The sequence below is a fragment of the Megachile rotundata genome, chromosome 4, assembly GCF_050947335.1.
Source record: "Megachile rotundata isolate GNS110a chromosome 4, iyMegRotu1, whole genome shotgun sequence".
NCBI lineage: Eukaryota > Metazoa > Arthropoda > Insecta > Hymenoptera > Megachilidae > Megachile > Megachile rotundata.
The window spans coordinates 9372067-9393310 of record NC_134986.1 but is presented as its reverse complement, the minus strand read 5'-3'; the positions used below and the strand labels follow the sequence as shown (position 1 = coordinate 9393310).

The following is a 21244-nucleotide window of genomic DNA, read 5'->3' as shown; positions in this document are numbered from 1 at the left end:
TGAGTTTGATTTGATTGAATATTTTATTTGTTCAACCATTGTATGTCAAGTATTGTGAAGTAATAGAATGTTATTTAATATATATATCGTCTATGTAACTACATTATAATATACATATAATAACAGTTATGTATGTACATATAAATATAATAGAGAGACAGTGTACCTGACTGGACCGACAGTGGATCATAAATCACAAGTGGATTAATAGCTAACGCTACCGTCAATAGCATCAATAGCTATCATCTACCACATGCAATTTAGAATTGAAAAAATACTGTAATATTTAATGAAACTCAAAGTGGAACGTGAATAGATCAAAAGTATATTTCAAGTGAGCCAATAGTGGATCAACAGTTACTAGCATTCAACACCTACAATTTAAAATTGAAATAGTACAGTAATATTTGATGAAACTAAAAGTGGAACGTGAATGGACCAAGAGTGAATTTTGAGTAGGCCAACAGTGGATCAATAGGTACTAGCATGCAACACCTACAATTTAAAATTGAAACAGTACAGTAATATTTGATGAAACTGAAAGTGGAACGTGAATAGAACAAGAGTGAATTTTGAGTGGGCCAACAGTGGATCAATAGGTACTAGCATGCAACACCTACAATTTAAAATTGAAACAGTACAGTAATATTTGATGAAACTACAAAAGAAACGTAAATAAATCAAAACTGAATTTTGAGTCGACCAACAGTCAATCCTGAGTGGACCATAAATGAATTAATAAATCACCCCATCACCCAGTACTTGCAATTTAAACTCGAAGCAACACAATAATATTTGATAAAACCAAACATGAATGGGTCATAACCAAAGTACATAAAATCTAAAGTATCAAAGAAATCACCAGACTATTGTTAACATTTTAAATGCAGGGATACACCACTCGGACTCGTTCCTTATAAATAATTCAACGTGTAGTCGTTCACGATCGGATCTCCTCTAGTTAAAGGTGAAAAAGAAGTCTCGCGTGGCAAGTCGAGGAAAATAAAAAATAGTCGCCGTCTCATCGTCAGTCGGCCAAGGCGCGACTCGTGGGCGGATACTTGAACGAGATCGATCGTTTTCTACGATACAAGATCGTCTCCTTTGTGATTTTCGAACGCATCGATCCTTCAGTATCTATCAATGTCGCGTTAATTAGTCTGGACGGTTCGTTTAATCGCGTGACATGTATGCTGAGACGCACACTTCCTTTGTCAGGGGATTGATGTACTCTAGGGGAATATTTGGTTTCTATTGTTTTGGGTATAGAGTTTAGAAATTCTCAAATTTAGAGTTCTAAATTTTTTAGTTTGTAATTTTTCAAATTTATAAATTTTTAGGTCTCAAATTTTGGGATTCGGAAATTTCTAAATTCCTAGATTCTCGAATTCCTAGATTTACGGACTCCCAGATTTTCGAATCGCTGGAGTTCAGGATTTCTAAATTTTCCAATTCCTAAATCCCCAAATTCCTGCACCTCCAAATCCTTAAATCTTCAAATTCCTACATTCCCCAAATTTCAAATTCATCGAATTCCCAATTCCCCAAATTCCAAATTCCCAAAATTCCAAATTCCCCAAATTCCAAATTCCCCAAATTCCAAATTCCCCAAATTCCAAATTCCCCAAATTCCAAATTCCCCAAATTCCAAATTCCCCAAATTCCAAATTCCCCAAATTCCAAATTCCCCAAATTCCAAATTCCCCAAATTTCAAATTCACCGAATTCTCAATTCCCCAAGTTCCAAATTCCCCAAATTCCAAAATTTCAAATCCCTAAATTTCTGAATTCTAAATTCCCCAATTCCTAAATCCCCAAATTCTCAAATTTTGAATCCCTAAATCCCCCATTCCTAAATCCCCAAATTCCCAAATTTCAATCTCTAAATCCCCAAATCCCCAAATCCCAAAATTCCCAAATTTCTCAAAATCCCCAAACCCCACTTATTCTTGCAACAATACAACAGCCACCCAACTCTATCTCTTATCCCACCAACATTTCCACTAAAACCACAATATAAACAAAGGAAGCAGATTTCGACTCCGAGAAGAATGTATGGCTCTAGTTGTTTTCGATGCCGTGTCAAGGCTAAATCATAGCACAGCGCGTGGGCGAAGAAACACACGATTGCACCGATTGGAAAACACGTCAGATTGGATCGTTTGAATGATACACAGCCGTCAAGCGTCGTTCGATTAGCATAATATCGACTGCGACTTAGAATCGACCTATCGATGATTTCGTCGAGGCTCAATTGTTAGATTTTGTTTCGAGGGTTCCGTCTGATTATAGCCACGCATTTTCCACTTGCCGTCGCGACACTTTAAGCGGCAGAATTCGTAGAAGTCGTTCCACGGGAATAATTGAACTTCCAGAGATTAAAGCAGGTCATGGAGGACGTTAGAATATCAAAGCAGGAGAAGTAGACAAGCGGAGGCGTTAAGGACATCCCAAGGTCAACTGTGTTTCTGCAAGCAACACTCGACGCGCATCTAACACGCTGCATCGAATATCGCTTTTAGAGAAACATTTGTGACCTTCGAAGTGCTTTTAGAATATCTGTTTTATATTTTAACCGTAAAGTAAACACAAAGGTGTTGAATAAAATGAGGATATTTGATAAACGGGTGTAGATGCAACTATGCAATAAAGTAGCTGCTTTGTCCGGACAAAGAGCACAGGAAAGTTCGATTACACGGGTGAAACGAGACGAGAAACGCGCGAAAGAGCATTATCCTCGGGTTACAAATGCGAAACGCCCTGATAAGCAGCTTGCAGACGCGAACGACACCGATAGTTCTCGAGCAAAGGTGAAAGGAAACTGGATTTAAGCTTATACGGAATGGAACCGGTTTCAATTTGTTTCGAACCACCAGAAAGAAGTTTTCCTGCTTTATCTTTTACTGAAAACGTTTGTAGGGGTACAACAGTAAACACGATCTAATTTACGGACGGCATAGTGAAAGTAAAACCAAAAATAAAATCAATTTTAAGTGTTGTAGAGATAATGAATGATTTTGTTTTTTTTTTAAAGATAAACAAAGAAAATGACATACCAGTCGATTTCTGTAATCCAAGGAAGCATCGTGCCCCGGGTTCCGGCGAAGCTGTTTGATGCCCCGCGGTGGCGCCGCGGTCCTCATCTTTCACTTAACCTCACTTTTCTAGGTTTCCTTGTAACTCATCACTGAACTTTTAACAAATCACGCATAGATAGTTCCAGATTCCGAAACAGTTCCAAATTAACAAGTTTTCAAAATTATAACTCTTGAATTTCAAAGTACAGCCCCATTCAGGGCCATATAGCGAATCTCCATTTGACAACAGGCACGCTTCGAAAACTCGTCCCGCCAGAAATCGAGGATGGCGTCCGCGCAAGCGTTACAGATCACAAACATCGAGTCTTTCACCGCGTTGAAGTTACATCACTGTCGAAAGGTCACTGGTCGGATCACGACGTTCACTACGATTCACCCACGTGAGTTCTTCATCTCGCGTCGGATATTCGTCGAACACTTTCGAAAGAAAAGCCGTACGCTTCGAAACCACGAACTGGCACGTCACACGAACCAGCTGTTCGTCCACGCTTTTGTCACCGTGTAAACGATCGTCGCGTACGATGCACCTTTGAATATCGACGACGTGGTCGGTAACGAGCGAGAAAGCGTAATTACCGTGACCGTCCTCGTAAATGTACGACGATAACTGGCAATAGAGACTCGAGCCACGAAGCGTTCGACGAAAGTGCCGCGGCTGCGCCATACGTCGTTCCACCGTTCGCTCTATGCTTTTCGATATATCGAAGTTGTCTCGAACGCGATTCGATTTCGAATCCTCGCGCCCGCGATCAACTTCCGTTTCAATTGTTATTCCAGCCGAGTGATTCGATTATCTCGAGACAAAATATCGTGGACGAACGCGAAATCTGACATGGCCGACAATGCACTAAAAACAATACGATACTTGTTGCGAAGATGACCTTCGTTTCTTCCTCAATTTCCTTGGAAATAAATTTGTGTTGTGGTTCGTGTTACCGGTGACATCAAAACACTCTGTTTCGTTCAATGACCTCGCAAAGCTTTGAATGGAAAACGAGAGAATTCGCGTTGCGCGATCGCCGAACGTCGTAGCTAATGACCAACTGCGCCATCTAGTGGCGCCGTTTTCAAACGAAGTACCGCGAGTGCGTTGCGAAACTCGGAAGCTTGAGTGATTTCTACTGCAATTTTACACGGAATAAGCAGGTAAGGCACAAAATATCGCTTAAAATCTTAATTTTCTTGTACCATGAACGGACATATGTGCGTGTCACTGATAACACGATAGAATCACGAAGTATCTCAAACGAAATTCCGTTCGGTTAACGACCGCTCGTCGCGGCAAAAAGCGCGGGACCGTTATGGCGTCGCATATGGAAAAACGCGAGTGTTCGAAACGACGCGGTAATATCGCGATCGTCATTATCATATTTCTGTCCGGTTGATTCACGACGAATCACAATTACACGGACGAGTTTAGTCGTTAGCGGCCCTTTCCGAGAAACCGGCCATTAATTTCCCTCGAGACGCCGCCGTTAGATTTTACGATCGTGGCCGGCACGCGAACGGCTTTATTTTCGTTAGACGTTGCTGATCGACGTCGTATTCTGTTACGTTCAGCATGCCCACGCGATCGCGTGGCGGTTAACGCACGATCGTACTAACACGTTAGGGAGCCTGTATTGGCCCCCGCATTAGCATACGCCAAGGAGTGTACAGGAAATACCGAAGCTTCATACGACGTTTTTATTTTCATCTGCAGCTCTCATGGAAGCCGCTACCGCCGCGCAGAAATTTAATGCAACCAGGATCGGAAACGGCGAACGCGGCACCCTGCAGTTTACACAGCTACCGCGGTTCTAATGGCGTCTGGTATGATTTTTCAACCGTTTCGAGAACCTACACGCGATATCGTCGTAATGTTCTTCGGATATAACGTCGAAGACATCAACAGGTAGGGAAGTAACAACACTCTTATAAAGTTGTTGGGATTTATTAAATATACAAAGTTTAAGCGATTAATAAATACCTCATATTGTTGCATACCAAACAAGTAATACTTTCTCAGTAAAATTTCAAAATCTTTACATGTTTTTAAATACCCAACAAGCTTTATGATTCAATCATTTGATAACTTGAGAATCATTTATTGTTGCATGATTTTATCACTTCCACGGATATTGATAAAGTAATAATGATAATGATAAGGTAATAATGAACAAATTGTTTGTAGTCATACTTTATAGTTAAAATGTAAGAGAAAAAACAAAGCCTACTCTCCACACAGTAACTGGATAGATCTTCAGAAAATCCTTGGCTTCTTCATCGATTACGATAATTGGAACATCCCGTGTAAGGATCGTACTCACCTCGTTCCCATGATTATCTATGCTCCCATTTTGCAACAAATTAGACCTCTAGGCTTGATTTGCGAACGCACAGCTCACGTACAATGCGTCTGACGGTCGACGATTTATATCCTTGTCTCGTTACATCGCCATCTCGTTTCCACGATGGCTGTATAATCGATTCAGTAATCATCCTTCACTGTTCGATACTTGTCTCGGATCACAAGCTATTAGCAATGCCATTTTCTTCGATTCATTTGAACCTTGTCGAACTTGGTATTTTTTTTTGGTGCTCATTTGTTAACATCGTCAAAAAATGAATTGTATTTTATGTGTTTTATGTTTATTCGCTGTATGAATATGTATTAGGTTGTAATGCGTTGTAGTGGCTACTGATTCCATCATCATGTACTGACTACTCGTTTTAACATTCCACGTTAAACTTTAATGCGTTGTATCACGATATGTAATGACAAGCTTTACTGCTCCTCGTCGTAACGTAATATTTATGTGTTGTATCTTCGGAGCAATATAGCGTTGACATATTGTATCTTCATAGCGTTATAATAGCGTCGCGCTGTATTTGCGGTACGTTGTAGTGTCGATGTATTGTAACTTCAAATCCTTGTGTTCTCGGCGCGCTGAAGTGTTGACGCGTTGTAACATGGCTGCGTTCTTACTTCGACGAGTAGAATATTAGATGCGCTGTAATATCAACACGTTGAAGTAGCGGTGCGTTGTAACGTCGATGCGATTACCTTTAGTGCGTTGCAAAGTCGACGCGTTGCAACAGTAAAGCTTTGCATCTTCGACGCGTTGTAAAATCGATGCGCTGTATCTCCAACGCGTTGCAATGTCAAAGCGTTGTAACACCGACGTGTTGTAACACCGATGCGTTGTATCTCCAACGCGTTGTAATATCAAAGCGTTAGAATGTCGACCCGCTGTATCTTCGACGCATATTGTAGCGCATTCGGCACCCTGTGCCCTGATATCTCTACACATACCACGCATTATATTGCCTGCCGATATATCATAAATCGCAAATCTCCAAGTAAACAAGGTATTAGGTTATGCAACGTATCCGTTACACGCTGATGATCATTTTGTTGCGCGATGCCGTGCTTGATTGATCGCCGTTTAGCCTTTAAGTCCGTCCGATCGCTTTCATAAATCTTGCCAGGCACGATCTATTCTTTCCCTAGCATTTCTTCGGAAAAATTCTGCCGATCGTAAAATTCTCTGAATCGAAAAGGCGATTAGCGTTGTAATAAACGCAGCTTGAACAATTACGTCCGTGGAATGCGAGATGAAGGATACATTATTCGGTCGCGAACTTGCCTCTCTATAGCGATTTCTGCATCACCACGAATGTTAAGGTCAGAAGAGATTCTAGGCAGTAAGGAAGTCGTTCAACATGGAATTATCCGGTGCGTTTGATGCGAACCATTCCCAGCGGGGTCACCGGCCATTCCGTACGGAACGTCCGTCGACCTTTAAAAATCGTCTGTTCGTTTTAATACGTTTTTATCGGGTCTGCCGTATCGTCGGAGCCTTTCGACGCGGAGTATGCGCGGGTCGTGAGATTCTCGCGGATTCCCGCGATTCCGTGAGCTTCGTTAGGAGAGAGAGTAGCTACCAGTGTGAGATAATCCGTTTGTTTATGTGTCGACACTGCGGTTGTTTTCTACGTCAACGTAATAAGGCACGAAGGCTATTATCGTTGCAACAAATATTCCGCAACGATTCTAGATAGCAAACATAGTTTGTTTAATTTCGTCGGTGGGTACGAGACATCCAGATATCGGTGTTTACGATTATTAAGAATATTTCATATAGTTTGACGTTACTTTCATTCGCTGGATATAATTTTAGTTCATGTAGTTGGATACTATTTTCGTTAAATCAGATATTATCTGAAGTAAGCTACTGAATAATGCCATTGTAAAAGATGACACGAAAATAAGTTTTTAAGATCAGTATAAAAATTGTTTGGATCTGATACCAGAACTGTCTGCTAACATTTGATATCACACATCATATATAGCATATATCATAATATTTTCATGTACATTATATCATAATACTATATGTATACATGTATGTACACTGTACAGTGTGTCATACATAAAAATATGCACCTACATATCATATAATAAATATATTGATCGAACAATTTCAAGTACCAGCACATGCGTTACCAGCTAACTGTTAGGTCACATCGTCGTTCCAACGTACGCCGAGATAAATAAACGATAATCATATGCACACTTTCGCCGCGTTGAAGAACAATGCGGCTCCATGAACGCCTTGACCTAAACCGCCTCTTTCGTTGATGCTTACTTGCCTGCGTACCAAGAAAATATCGATCGAACAGTCGCTCATAAACTAACGCTCTACGTCCATGCTTCTCTTAGATCCTCCTACGGATAGGGAAACGGACATATTCGAGGTTGTGCCCATGAAACTTGTCATTACAATGTTTATAGATTGGTAATTATCTATGACAGGAATACTTACTCTTTGAGGTGCTGGGATGTTTGAGAGAGTGGGACTCTCGGATATTGGATTTTGGAAGATTAGGAGTTCTGGAGGGTTCGGGTTTTGGGGAGTTGGAGTTTTGAGAGATTGGGGCTTTGGGAAGGTTGGAATGTCGCAGAGTTGGAATTTTGAGAGATTGGGACTTTGGGAAGGTTAGAATTTTGGGAGTTAGAAACTTTGTTTAAGTGGGACTTTGAAAGATTGCAATTGTGAGGAATTGGGACTTGAGGAGATGAAAAGTTAGGTGATTAGAAATCAGAGTAAGTGGGATTTTGGGAGATTGAAACTGTCAGAGATTGAAATTTTGGGAAACTGGGACTTGAGATTGGAACTTTAGGCAGATTAGAACTTTGGGAGATGGAAATTTCGGTGACTGAAACTTAGAGTGGGGCATTGAGAGATTGAAATCCTGGGTTGAGATAAGACTTTGGGTTTCTGACTCTTTCAGATTTTGAAGCCCAAGAACATTCGAATATGGTATTTTAGAATTTCAGAACTGTTACTTTCAATTTTAGAATCGTTTGAAACTCCATAATTTTAGAATCATAACTCAAAATCTGGAAACCTTGAGATGTTTATGCTTCTTCGAGTTCTAATTCCTATTGTTGCTACAGTTTTCCTATTGTACCTATACTTTTCCTTGAAATCTTAGTGTCCCTCAACTGACCCCAGTTCTCCCTAGATTTCCTCCTAATACAAATCTCCTCTACTTCATCCTAGCATCAACGATGTAATATAAATGCAAATAGCAACGATGACATATTTACACTTAATCCATTACTCCCTGTTTGCCGCAATCCTGTATTAATCGCTCATTAACACACTCGTATTAATAAATTACGCGTCACTCGCTACCAGCAGAATGAAAAAGCGATTTGTCTCATCTTCACATAATCGTTTTTCATACAACGTATGGTAAAATGCTTTCAACAGTGAACGCAAGACAGATTATCGCCGATAACGGAGTACTCGGTAATTAGCATTGAATCGTGACTCGTTTGATTGACTTCTGGTTTTGGAAACGTATCTCGCAGACATCTCGATCTCGATACGAGCTCGTAGGAACACGATCGACCATATCGAGATATAAAGGTACTTAATCACAGACGTCTCGATCGAAGATATCTTGATACGTCACTTGTGCACACATTTTACACTTGCATGTATAAACTGATTGTATCACAAATGTTCTATTTTTAAATTTCTTTGAAATTTTATAATGAAGTGTGTGGTAAATAAGAATTATATTTATTTGTCAATTTTAAGATTATTGGATTTTAATTTTTGGATATTACATTTTGGGAGATTGCGATTTTGGGAGATTAGGATTTTGGGGAGTTGGAGTTTGGAGAGGTTGAGACTTTGGGAAGGTTGGGATTTTGAGAGATTGGGACTTTGGGAAGGTTGGAATTTTGAGAGATTGGGATTTTGGGAAGGTTGGAATTTTGAGAGATTAGGGACTTGGGAGATTGGGAATTGGAGAGATTGGAAATTTGGGAGATTGGAAATTTGGGAGATTGGAAATTTGGGAGATTGGAAATTTGGGAGATTTGGAATTTGGGAGATTGGGAATTGGAGAGATTGGGAGTTTGGGAAGGTTGGAACTTTGAGAGATTGGGATTTTGGGAAGATTGGAATTTTGAGAGATTGGGACATTGGGAAAGTTGGAATTTTGAGAGTTTGGGACTTTGGGAAGGTTGGAATTTTGAGAGTTTGGAATTTTGGGAAGATTGGAATTTTGAGAGATTGGGACTTTGGGAAGGTTGGAATTTCGAGAGTTTGGAACTTTGGGAAGATTGGAATTTTGAGAGATTGGGGACTTGGGAGATTGGGAATTTGGGAAGGTTGGAATTTCGAGAGTTTGGAACTTTGGGAAGATTGGAATTTTGAGAGATTGGGGACTTGGGAGATTGGGAATTGGAGAGATTGGAAATTTGGGAGATTGGGAATTGGAGAGATTGGGAATTTGAGAAGGTTGGAACTTTGAGAGATTGGGGCTTTGGGAAAATTAGAATTTTGGGGAGTTGGAATTTGGAGAGATTGAGATTCTGGGAGGTTGGAATTTTGAGAGATAGGGGCATTGGGAAGATTGGAATTTTTGGGGAATTGGAATTTGGAGAGATTGGGACTTCAGTAGAAAATACCGACATTGTATGTTCATTTAACATAGAATTAATCTACAAGCCAAAGTTTGTATTACCTATAAGACCACGTCATTCATCACAATTGACCAACGTGTTAATCGTCAAAATTTGATTGTTCCCACCGAACCTTAACTGACCAAACTCACGGTGCAAATCACGCATTATCTCGGCAGGAGCGAATCAGATTTTCCGTTTTACGACGTCGCGCCGTGAGAAAACCCCATCGGAAACCGACCTTGCACCTTGCTGCGCCTATCACCTACACGTCGAGGTGGCTTTAATGCGACCCTCGAGCTGATCGTTTTGTCTTCGTGTCGATAGAACTTATTGCCTTGCGTGGGAGTTTACGACATCCTTGTATTACGCGCTCTGAAGTAGATTATCTGACTAATAATTTGTTGAGGATCTTTGAAAATATCTTGCAGGAAATACTCGAGAATCAGCCTCAAATGACTGGCCATTTTTTTCTTCCTTGTTTTTTGCTCGGGGCAGAAATCGTATTGATTTTGAATGGAGATAGACTGTCGGTTTTATGGTTTCTGATATTTATTGATGATGTATTGTGTTGATGGTGATATTTGGAGAGTTGGGATTTGAAGATTTGGTGATTAGGAGAATTTTTAAATTTGGGAAAACTGGAGGACATTGGACGATTTGGAAATTGTGGAATTTGAATGTTTGGAGAACTGGGAATTTTGGGGTTTAGGGAATTTAGGGATTCGGGGTTTGGGAATATAAAAATTTAGGAATCTCGGGATTTTTTAATTTACGGATTTAGGAATCTAGGGACTTGGAAATCTGTGGATTTAGGTATTTAGAAATTTAGGCATCTATGGATTGAGGGATTTAGAGACCTAGAATTGCAAAAGTCGAGGAATTGGAAATTCGGGGACATAGGAATTAAAAGATTTAGAAATTTAATTAATTAGAATTTTGGGGATTTAGGAAATTGTAAATTGAGGATTTAGGGAATTTACAAATTTCAGTACATAGAAAGGCCACTTAGGAAGTTGAGAACTTTGAACATTCATTGTAAAAGAAAGAAGATAGAGGGTTGAACGACCCTTGCAGGGAAGCCACCAAAGAGTCCGTGAAAGTCGAAGCATCTGACAGAAGATAAGAAACGACAAACTGACGGTGTGCTTCACCTGTAACACCTGATACATCGTAATTACCGTTGTCAACTCTAATTGGGTTGCCCTACTCGTTGCAACGATTGCCGTGCAACTGTTTCTCGTGTCGGCCTTTTTCATCCAGTCTCGTGTTACATACGTGGTTAACGAACGCTCGTCAGACGCGAAAAATAATCATCGCAATTTGCAAACTCCAACCAGCCTCTGGATGTTTTCATTAGTCGTCTTTTTGCTTGTCAGCAACCATGCTTTCTCCGTAACGAATGTGACACAATTTTTTCATCTCGTATGTTAGGGTAGTTAAAGGCGGACATCATTTTTTTATACGTTTGATTATGACAATTGTATAAGTAATATTGTGGTAAATTGTGATGTGGTTAATTGTTTTTTCTGTTTACAATATTATTTAGAATAGTTGAAGAAAGTTCATTGGATTGATATTATTTTTTGACAGCAAAAAAGACTTGATATTTAATAAGATATTCTGAAGTATATTTCACAAGTTCATGTGTTTGACATAAATAATATAACATAATTCAATAAAAATGATGCTAAACAAACTTTTTAACAAATTATTCTAAATTGTGTCTCCAATTTCATTTTATTTTTTATATATTTTCACATCGGAAAAGTTGAGTGTTATTTTTATCTCTCAGTATATATGTTTAAAGTAACACGCAGAGACGTACATGTATTACAGTGGACATTAGATAAATACTAATACAATTACCAGTCAGTCATTAGCAGTAGGAATTCACGATGCAATTACGGACAAGGCTTTCATTAAAGAATTCCTCGGCTTGGATACGTTCGAAGAAACATTGCTCGAATTTCATACCGACGCAAGCAGTTAAATCATAATTCTATGTTATTACATGTTAATACCGAAGTATTTTCGTATTAATACAAACTTGTCATTTTCTATTGCTTGCCTAATTAGGTAGTCTATCAAACAGCGCGTATCCACAGTATTCGAAGTATGTTAATTATTAGTGAATGTGTTCTAACGGTGCATATTTTACAAATATGGTTATATGAATTCAGAATATATTAGGATTGAATCGCTTTGTAGTTGAACCTCGAATTTAATCACATAGAATTAGAACATATTCGAATTGAATCACGCTAAAATTGATCGATATCGAATTGATTAGTGCTCTTCAAAGTCTAAATAATCCTAAATAAAATTCCTAAATAATCATAATTTTTATGAACCTTCTAAAAAAAATCCTATAACACAATCTGGCCTACATATCGCACTTACCACATGCAATGACACTTAAAGCATAATTTATTTTCTCATCATGCAATTATAATTTATCGTTGAAAGGTTATCAGAGAAAGTGTGATAAATACGTGTATTACACGACCGGACGTAAATTAATTACGCTAATTTTCATTAATTTAAGAGCCTACGTCGCTTCCTTTTTTTACACCGTTTATCGCAATTTGCACGTTCGAAGTAACTGGAATTTTTCCTCGAACTCGACGAGGACAATTAACCGAAAATTGCACGTCGCTTCCGACTGTGTAATTTAACATCACGAACCATTAAAAAATCGCAATCGGCAGACGTCGGTTTCAAACTCGTTTCTTCTTGAAACTTAAAATTTATTGCACGCGTGTACCGTCTCGCGCATTCATTAATAACCTTTAACGCGAAACAGCCTTGACATTATGCCAGTCACGCGATAAACTTCGACTGTCACCGGAATCGAACATAACTAATTCGCGTCTCGTTTGCGTTGTCACGATCTTGGTGACAATGAATGTTAAAAAAAGGCACGAATAGCGTAAAACGGCAAGGAGAATATACTGTTGTTGGAGTTTTGAGAGATTGGAAGATTAGAATTTTGGAGAGTCGGAGTTTTGAGAGATTGGGACTTTGGGAGGGTTGGATTTTGGAAGAATTGGGACATGGGAGATTGGGGAGTTGAGAATTTGGGGACTTGGGAGATTTGGAATTTGAGAGAATTGGAACTTGGGAGATTGGGAATTGGAGAGATTGGGACTTTGGAAGAATTGGTACTTGGAAGATTGGGGACATGGGAGATTGGGGAGTTGAGAGTTTGGGGACTTGGGAGATTTGGAATTTGAGAGAATTGGAACTTGGGAGATTGGGAATTGGAGAGATTGGGGACTTGGGAGATTGGAATTGGAGAAATTGGGAATTTGGAAGATTTGGAATTTGGGAGATTGGGAATTGGAGAAATTGGGGAGTTGAGAGTTTGGGGACTTGGGAGATTGGGAATTTGGGAGATTGGAGTTGGAGAGATTGGGAATTTGGGAGATTTGGAATTTGGGAGATTGGAAATTGGAGAGATTGGAAATTTGAGAGATTTGGAATTTGGGAGATTTGGAATTTGGGAGATTTGGAATTTGGGAGATTGGGAATTGGACAGATTGGAAATTTGAGAGATTTGGAATTTGGGAGATTTGGAATTTGGGAGATTGGAAATTGGAGAGATTGGAAATTTGAGAGATTTGGAATTTGGGAGATTGAGAATTGGAGAAATTGGGAATTTGGAAAGCTTGGAACTTTGAGAGATTGGATAAAGTATTATGTTGGGAGAATAGAGTATCCTGTTCTCCCATTTCATCGAGACTTCAACAAGTTTCAATTCCACACTGATTCAATTTGATTGCGTTCCAATTTTATATAACTAAATTCAGCGAGGTTCAATCACCTGTACTAATCGAATAATCGATCAGTAGACACAAGAAGTAATATAGAAGTATCTATAAAAATATTAATTTGCTACCAGTTCCAAAAACTTTCCGATTTCGATGCACTTCAGTGCACATCGCAGCGACCACCATGTCAGTAACCACCATCCCGCATGAATGATCGTCGAACATCGATTGTTGATCTTTCTTCTTTCAATCGTCCATCAACGACAAGATTGGTTCGAGAAAATAACTCGGATCCGATGTTATTCTCGACTCGAAGGCCGCGTGCCCGTTCTTCGTGGCACAATTGCACAATTGCGAATCCGACCGATATCTATCAGCTGCGAGTGCCTCTCTTTCTCTTCGTGCACCCCTTTTGCTGCGTCCATTTTTCCCATAGGCACGTATAACACTCGCCTTCGTTTCTTTTTTTCCGACGTTAAGTCGTTAGATATAAACGATGCCGATACCGTGATTGCGTAAGCAACTCCGCAGGCAGATTCCTCCGGCGAACCGTTATTAAAAATGAGAGAAGAAAGGGTAAACACAACATACGCTGTGGACGTAGAAGGAGCGAATAAAAAGTTGAGGCATGCGAGCTGGGAAATTATCGACCGTCAATTGCAACGGGTTAATCGCTTTTAGTGATTGGATTAATTCCTTCTTCGGTTCCTTCCCTGTAGCTATTCTAGGGTATTAGGATTTGATAGGGTATAATGGCTATGCGATTTACGGTATAAGGAAAAATTCGATTTCATCCCCTGAACGACGACTCGTCTCGCGTTCATCAAATGTGATAAATCACTGTTTGGATCCTCTTACTAGAATTTTTAATTGTAATAGAATTTTTAATACTCTTCTATTAGAATATGGGGTGGCTATTTTATTTACACGGTTTGGGGTTTATTGACTCTGGAAAGTTAGGGCTTTATTGTAGACCCAGTCAACATATAGATTTTGATCGTTAGTTGAAATGATTCAACATCTTTAATTCGATGTTTAAGATTACTTGTCGCATGTTACCTATTAAACTACACAGCTACAAATTACATATTACGCATTTAACTGCACAACTACATATTACATACTCGACTGCACAACTACATATTACATATTCGACTACATAACTACACATTACACATTCAAGACTTGTCATATGTAAAATAGACACATTTTAATTTTCCTTGTTTGCGTTAGTATTGTAGTTGTGAACAGTTCTGATGGACACTTGACAAATAAATTATACCAGAAGTTAATTGATAGACTAGTGATTTCTTGCCATGTGAGCATTTTTGTGTATGGAAGAAAGTAATAGGAATAAAGCAAGTTTGAAAAGTAACATAAATTAAATTCGGTCGAATGTAACAAAGGGAGATTGCAACATTATAACAAATTAAAAAATAATAAAATAGAGGCAAAAAGAGACTAGCAATAAATATACCTGTAGCTCTAATCTACCTAAGACCATAAGCTATGATCTTCGACACATTTAATTTATTTAACCAACTAGAGATTTTCAGTGACTTTATACATATGTATAACATAAGTAAACAGTAGTGTGTTGACAAATAATTCAAAAATTTCAACAATAAATCAGTTTAATCATCTGTGGCAATTTAGGTGCATCTCATTAACTCCTTCTAAATTGTTCTGTTTTGTTTTCTAATCGAAGGGTCAGATCGGGGTCAATTATCTATTGTCTTATCGCGAGATACAACAGCGACTCGAGATTATTATAATCGAATCGTGCTGCCATCTCACAGAATAATCTTGTACGAAGAGATTCGTGGGCTCTTATCAGCGAGTATCATTTTCGAAATTTGTCAATATAAGTTGTGACTAAAAAGTGTCCAAGTATCACAAAAACAGTAATTAACATGTTCAGTGATGAATATGTAGTTGCATTTGCAAAATGTAATTAGTATTCATTTATTCTCTATTTTGTAACAGGTTCTCGAATTTTTTAAATTTTATTTTCTTTTTTATGGCCTTTTCAAAACCTTAGTAAAATTTTTGAATTTCTTTAGGCACTCTTTGTTCAGGTATAATTTTTTTAGATAGGATTGAAAGGGTTAAATATTGAGGGATTATTAGGATTTCAAAAATTTTCATCTTTTGATGAGGTTTTATGTAAAGTAGATTTTTTAATAAACAATCGATTGCAAACTGTTTTTGACTTATAGGTACTTGTAATGTTTAATTAATGAGAATGTGATGACTTGTTGAAATAGCAATAATTTAATCTTGCTCCAAAGTAAGATATTTAGTATCCTAATTTTAATATAATTGTAGTTAAAATTTAATGATCCAAATACAGAAGCTTCAGAAGCCTCAATGAGTTCTTAGTCATGAAACAAAAATATTGGCAATTTAACTAAAAATGATCTGACCCTATAACTATTAAATTTTCTGCAATGAAAAATCCTTCACATCCAAACAAGTTCACACGAAATAAAATTACCATTAGAAGTAAAAAAAGAATAAACTATAAAAATATTAACTAATGACCAGCTATAACACTCAAACCCTATTCCTAGATAAATAAAATCTAACTTGAAATGTAAAATAATTCTTATTACAATTTCTTCTCGATATTAATCGAAATCATTGAAATAAATACTAAAGCAGTAAAATAAACGGAGGACTGACCTTTTTACGATGCCGACAACAGGAGGATCCATTTCCCATGATTTCCGGTCCGGCAGCTCAAGCAGGATAACGGAGCGCGTTCGAGAACGCTTCGACGTATCGGTCTCTCGAAATTTTCGCCGCACAATCGACCGTTCCGTTCGTCATCGTTGTATCGAAACCTGCTCCGAAGAAAGTTGTCGTTTATCGCCGTCGATGGAATTTCAGCCAGCTGGTTCTGCCATTCGTCCAGTGTTCCACGACGAAACCCAACGCGTTACCTTTTCACGAATATCATTGGAAATGATTTTTTTCACTCGCGATTGTCCACGCACTTCGCACGATTTCTTCGGTTTTCACGTTTTCTTCGAATCGCACGGGATGAACGACTGGAACGAACGAGACGGAAGTTACGGTGAAACAACCGCAGGAAATTGAAGAAGCCCTAGCAAGAGAAAGACGAGTTGACAGTAATTCTTCGATAATGTGGATTATCATCGTCGGAGGAATTATGTTTCCACGAAGAACGTTTCATGAAATACCGATTATTTTTTAAATGAGGATCAGAGGAGTCGATAAAATCAAGGAGTCATACTAAAGTTGTTTCAAAGTTATTGGAAATTTTTGATTGCATGTATATTATACAAGGATTTCAAAATACAAGGATTTTTAAGTGACAGAGCAATTAGAAAGATTCAATGTGTAATTAATTGAGAAACTATGTGATTAGATTTTTTTTAATTTGAAAGCATAAATTTTCAAATTTTGAATTGCCAGATTCTGGATTTTTTTATGTAAAGACTTTCATAAAGACCGAATTTCTAAATCCTCACTGAAATTTTTGTCCTTCAAAACCTATCGCTAGTTACATTACCTATAGCCGAAATATTTCCGTAAACATGTCCTATCTATTAATAATTAAATGAACAATCAGTGCACCGTGCCAATCCTTCATCTCCCAATAAAACAATCCTTGAAAAAATACGAAAAATCCAAGATAGCAACTTTTTCGATAAAATCAGTTCAACCACACGAGTCCGTAACAAGTTTCCGATCGTTGACAGGCGGCAAAACCTTTCGATTTCTCGCGCGTTTCGGCGCGATCGTCGCCGCGTTCTCAGCCGCGATAACGCGGCGGTTTCGATCTCTCGCCGTGAAGCGCTAATAAGTGTCAAGAGGTTGTGTCGAGTCGAAAATAGAATCTGACGTGCCGCGTAGGAATGCTTTTTAATATCGTCCCAAACTCGAAGCTTCCTCTACGCGAACTAGAAACAAACACGACTAAAATTCTGTGAACGTAGCTCGGTAAACAGAGAAGAACCGAATCAAAGATTGAAAACCGATTCGAGGAAGATACGATCGATCGATCGGGCGATCACCACCGGGTCGAAGTTTTCCAAAAACTGCCACCGAAAATCGACAGAGTAAAGTTGCCCGAGCACACGCTCGCTCGTTCTTCTCGCACGTGTTTACGCGTGCGCCAGCACACGGTACCAATATCCACGCGAGTCACCGCTTTATTTTCCACCGTTACATCACTGTCGTCAGCGTTTCGCTGTTGTACACCGACGAGTAACTTTATCGAAACAACCGCTGCTTTTCATCGACTTTTCTGTCGTCGCTCGTCTGACTCCTCCGTAAGCCGATTACGTTGCTTAGACTTTCTTCGATCCTTAAAACAGGTGTTGTCTTTTTTCCACGATTTTCACTTGCCCACTCGCGACTTCTAAAGTAGCAGCGTTCGATGAATTGCAAATCGGATAGGAAGGTCGCGGAGAACATAATGCGAGAGCACCGATTTTGTAGATATGAAGGTTTTACTGGAGATGATATTTATATCTGCGATAGGAATTGTGAGGGAGTTACGAGGAATTTACTGGGGATTTTGCTGCAATAGGTTCGGGGAATTTTTAAGGTATTTTTGGCGGGAAATTTTAGGAGGTTTGAGGGTGCAGGTGTGTGGGGATTTAAGGGTTTGAGAGTCCGGAAATGTGGGGATTTAGGGATTTGACGTATGAGAATTTTGAGGATTTAGAAATTTGGGGATTTTTAAATTTAGGATTTGACTTTGACAGTCTAGGAATTTCAGAATTTAGGTATGTAAGTATTTAGAAACTTGTGTTTTTACAATTTTGGAAATTCAGGGATTTGACGATTTAGAAATTTGCAGATTCAGAGATTGGAGTATTTAAAATTGCCAATTTAGAAAATAAAAAATTTAAAACCCTTAGAAATTCATTATCACAAATTCAGAGACTCAAAGTTTATAAATATTCAAGTTTGAGATTAAAAATTTACATTGAATTTAAAAATTTACATTGAAATTCATTATAAAAAATTCAGAGACTCAAAGTTTATAAATTTTCGAGTTTGAAATTAAAAATCTACATTGAATTTCAAAATGTCCTTTAAATTGAAGACCTTGTGCTTTGAAAATGTAAGAATTCAGAAATTTGGGATCTTAAAAATAGAAAAACATAGGAATCCAAAACCGAAATTTAAAAAACTGAGAACTTAGTAAATTTACATGAATTTGTAGATTTAGAAATATCACACTATGTTATGACGTAACTATTAATATCAAAACACATTTAAACTTCCTCTATTCGAAAAGTGCGACATTTGCACCTTGACCTAAAAACCCGGCAGTTCCATATGTTAAAACCCGAAGACGCGTGTCTCCGCGCGAGGATCGAGACGAACGAATCGCGAAACGCGCGAGACATAACTGGCGGCTCGTGCACTTCGTTTCCGTGCAGCACGTGTTGATCGTAAACACTCGCTTGCGTCACCGCGAATCGCGGGAAAACTCGTTTTGTCAATGAAACGATGCAAAATAGCGAGGAATATGGACACTCGAGTAACATCTTCTCGAAGATCGATATACAAACAGAAAAAAACAAAGCTTCAACCTTTAACTGTTGGTGTACGTTCATAAACTACATTCTACACTTATACAGACTTCATTATTGTAGTTAGAAGGTGTGATATATAAACGAGCTAATTTTTGCTGATATCAAATACCTATTAGGTAGCTATAGCTATAATCAGCTGCTAAAAATAAAATAAATACGAAGAAAAAATATTTTAGAATAGAATATCAATTCAGTCATATTAGACACTAGCTGTAGCTATAACCAGAAATACTGTTAAAAATAAAATAAATACGAAGAAAAAATATTTTAGAACAGAATATAAATTCAGTCATATTAGAGTAAAATTAGCTGAGGTTAAAAGTAAAATTTATTTAAAAAAAAAGAGTGCAAGTTAGAAGGTTAATATGAGCTTTGTCTCAGCATGGAATTTTCGCGTCACTCGTGAAACTCGTTTTCACGAGCTGCCTAGAAAGATTGCACGATCAGAATGCCTCGATATGTCGACGATGACATAATTCTACTCGTTCCACATTTTTATCGCTGGAATACTCAGCCTCGATCATTGTACGCATCTAATGAAGTTATTCCAGTTTTTCCTCACATTCGCCGGCTATTCTAACACTTTCAACGATCCTTTTACACCTGTTAAAGTCGATGGTCACTCGTTATCGTGAAAACGCGAACGATAAATACGTTCTTGACCAATGCTATTGCATATCGCTTGAGAATTTCGCAATGCAAATTTACGACTTAGAAGCACAAAGTAATACATTTAGGTAACGTTTGATTGAAACTACTTTCGATTACTGCTGATTCAATTAGAACTACTTTCGATTAAGCTGGTGAATTACAGCTTTTTAGTTGGTTACACAAAGTGGCTGATTTATAGGAGTTATACCTGGAGAATTTAACGTTACTTGTATTTATTAATATCACTTGTGTGCTACAAGTTGTGTGGAATGTTTCGAAAGTTATCGAAAGTAAACCTAATAACGATTTTCCATTTTGCATCTCGAGATGCAAAGATCTCATTTTACTTGCAACATCGTATTACTTGTGCGTCATCGTTTTACTGTTCACCATATTTCACCTTGCAATTGCTAACAGTATTAACGTTTATGTCGAAGCAAAAATTTTGACAATTTTATTTTATATTGTACAATTGTAGAAGAAGCTATTTTAAGTGTGTCTCCATTTGAACTTACAGTCTGACAGCAAGTGAAAAACTAATGAAGTATGTCTGCATCTGAACACTCAAATTTTGATAACAAACTAAAGACGATAAAAGTGGACCTTGACATGTATGCGTAAATTTTTCTGAGAAATAAAAAACTAATAAGTGTGTACCTCGACGTGAACGCAAAGTCTGACAATACATAAAAATCTATTAAGATGTATCTTCATCTGAACACTCAAATTTTGATAACAAATAAAAAACTATAGATGTATGCGTCTTATTTTGCTAAGAAATAAAAACCTAATAACTGTATACCTCGACATGAACACCCCAAGATTGACAACAAATGAACTACAAAGCTGTATCTTGATGTGAACACCCTATTGCCAACAAACAAACTATAATCTTCTCGTGTATGCAAAACCAAATTTTGCTAAAAACTAAAAAACTATGAAGATATATCTCGCGAACCGCGTAAGGAGGTCGCAGGCGTGTATGAACTCGAAAGCTCGAAAACCGGCACAGAACGTAATCGAAAGAGAAGCCGAAGAAGACTGAAGAAAGCCGGCTTCCAGGCTCTCCTTTTTCGCGCTGGACGATCGTACAGCGTCGTTTCTTATCGTGTGTTGCCTGTAAACATTGCTTACATCATCGTGTGTCGTCTGGAACGCTGGCCACGTCGTTTTCAC

At 38.2% G+C, this 21244-nt stretch overlaps 1 protein-coding gene and 1 long non-coding RNA gene across 4 annotated transcripts in view; one reads left to right on the top strand and one right to left on the bottom strand.

The window, feature by feature from the left end:
- Nucleotides 1-16917, bottom strand: part of Sarm (sterile alpha and armadillo motif) — a 128224-nt gene extending 111307 nt beyond the window's left edge. The window contains exon 1 of one of the 2 annotated variants that reach the window (XM_012281537.2): nt 16524-16917. In XM_012281537.2, the coding sequence (XP_012136927.2) occupies nt 16524-16562 (39 nt within the window). In that variant the 5' untranslated portion in view covers nt 16563-16917. Of the gene's footprint in view, nt 1-3056; nt 3282-16523 lie in introns of those variants that run through there. The other variant, XM_012281534.2, reaches the window with a different exon arrangement.
- The window catches only part of LOC143264266 (uncharacterized), a 128632-nt gene continuing 111275 nt past the window's right edge, over nt 3888-21244 (top strand). The window contains exons 1-3 of one of the 2 annotated variants that reach the window (XR_013037860.1): nt 3888-4244; nt 4801-4992; nt 20586-20724. This is a non-coding gene — a long non-coding RNA (uncharacterized LOC143264266). Of the gene's footprint in view, nt 4245-4800; nt 4993-20585; nt 20725-21244 lie in introns of those variants that run through there. The other variant, XR_013037861.1, reaches the window with a different exon arrangement.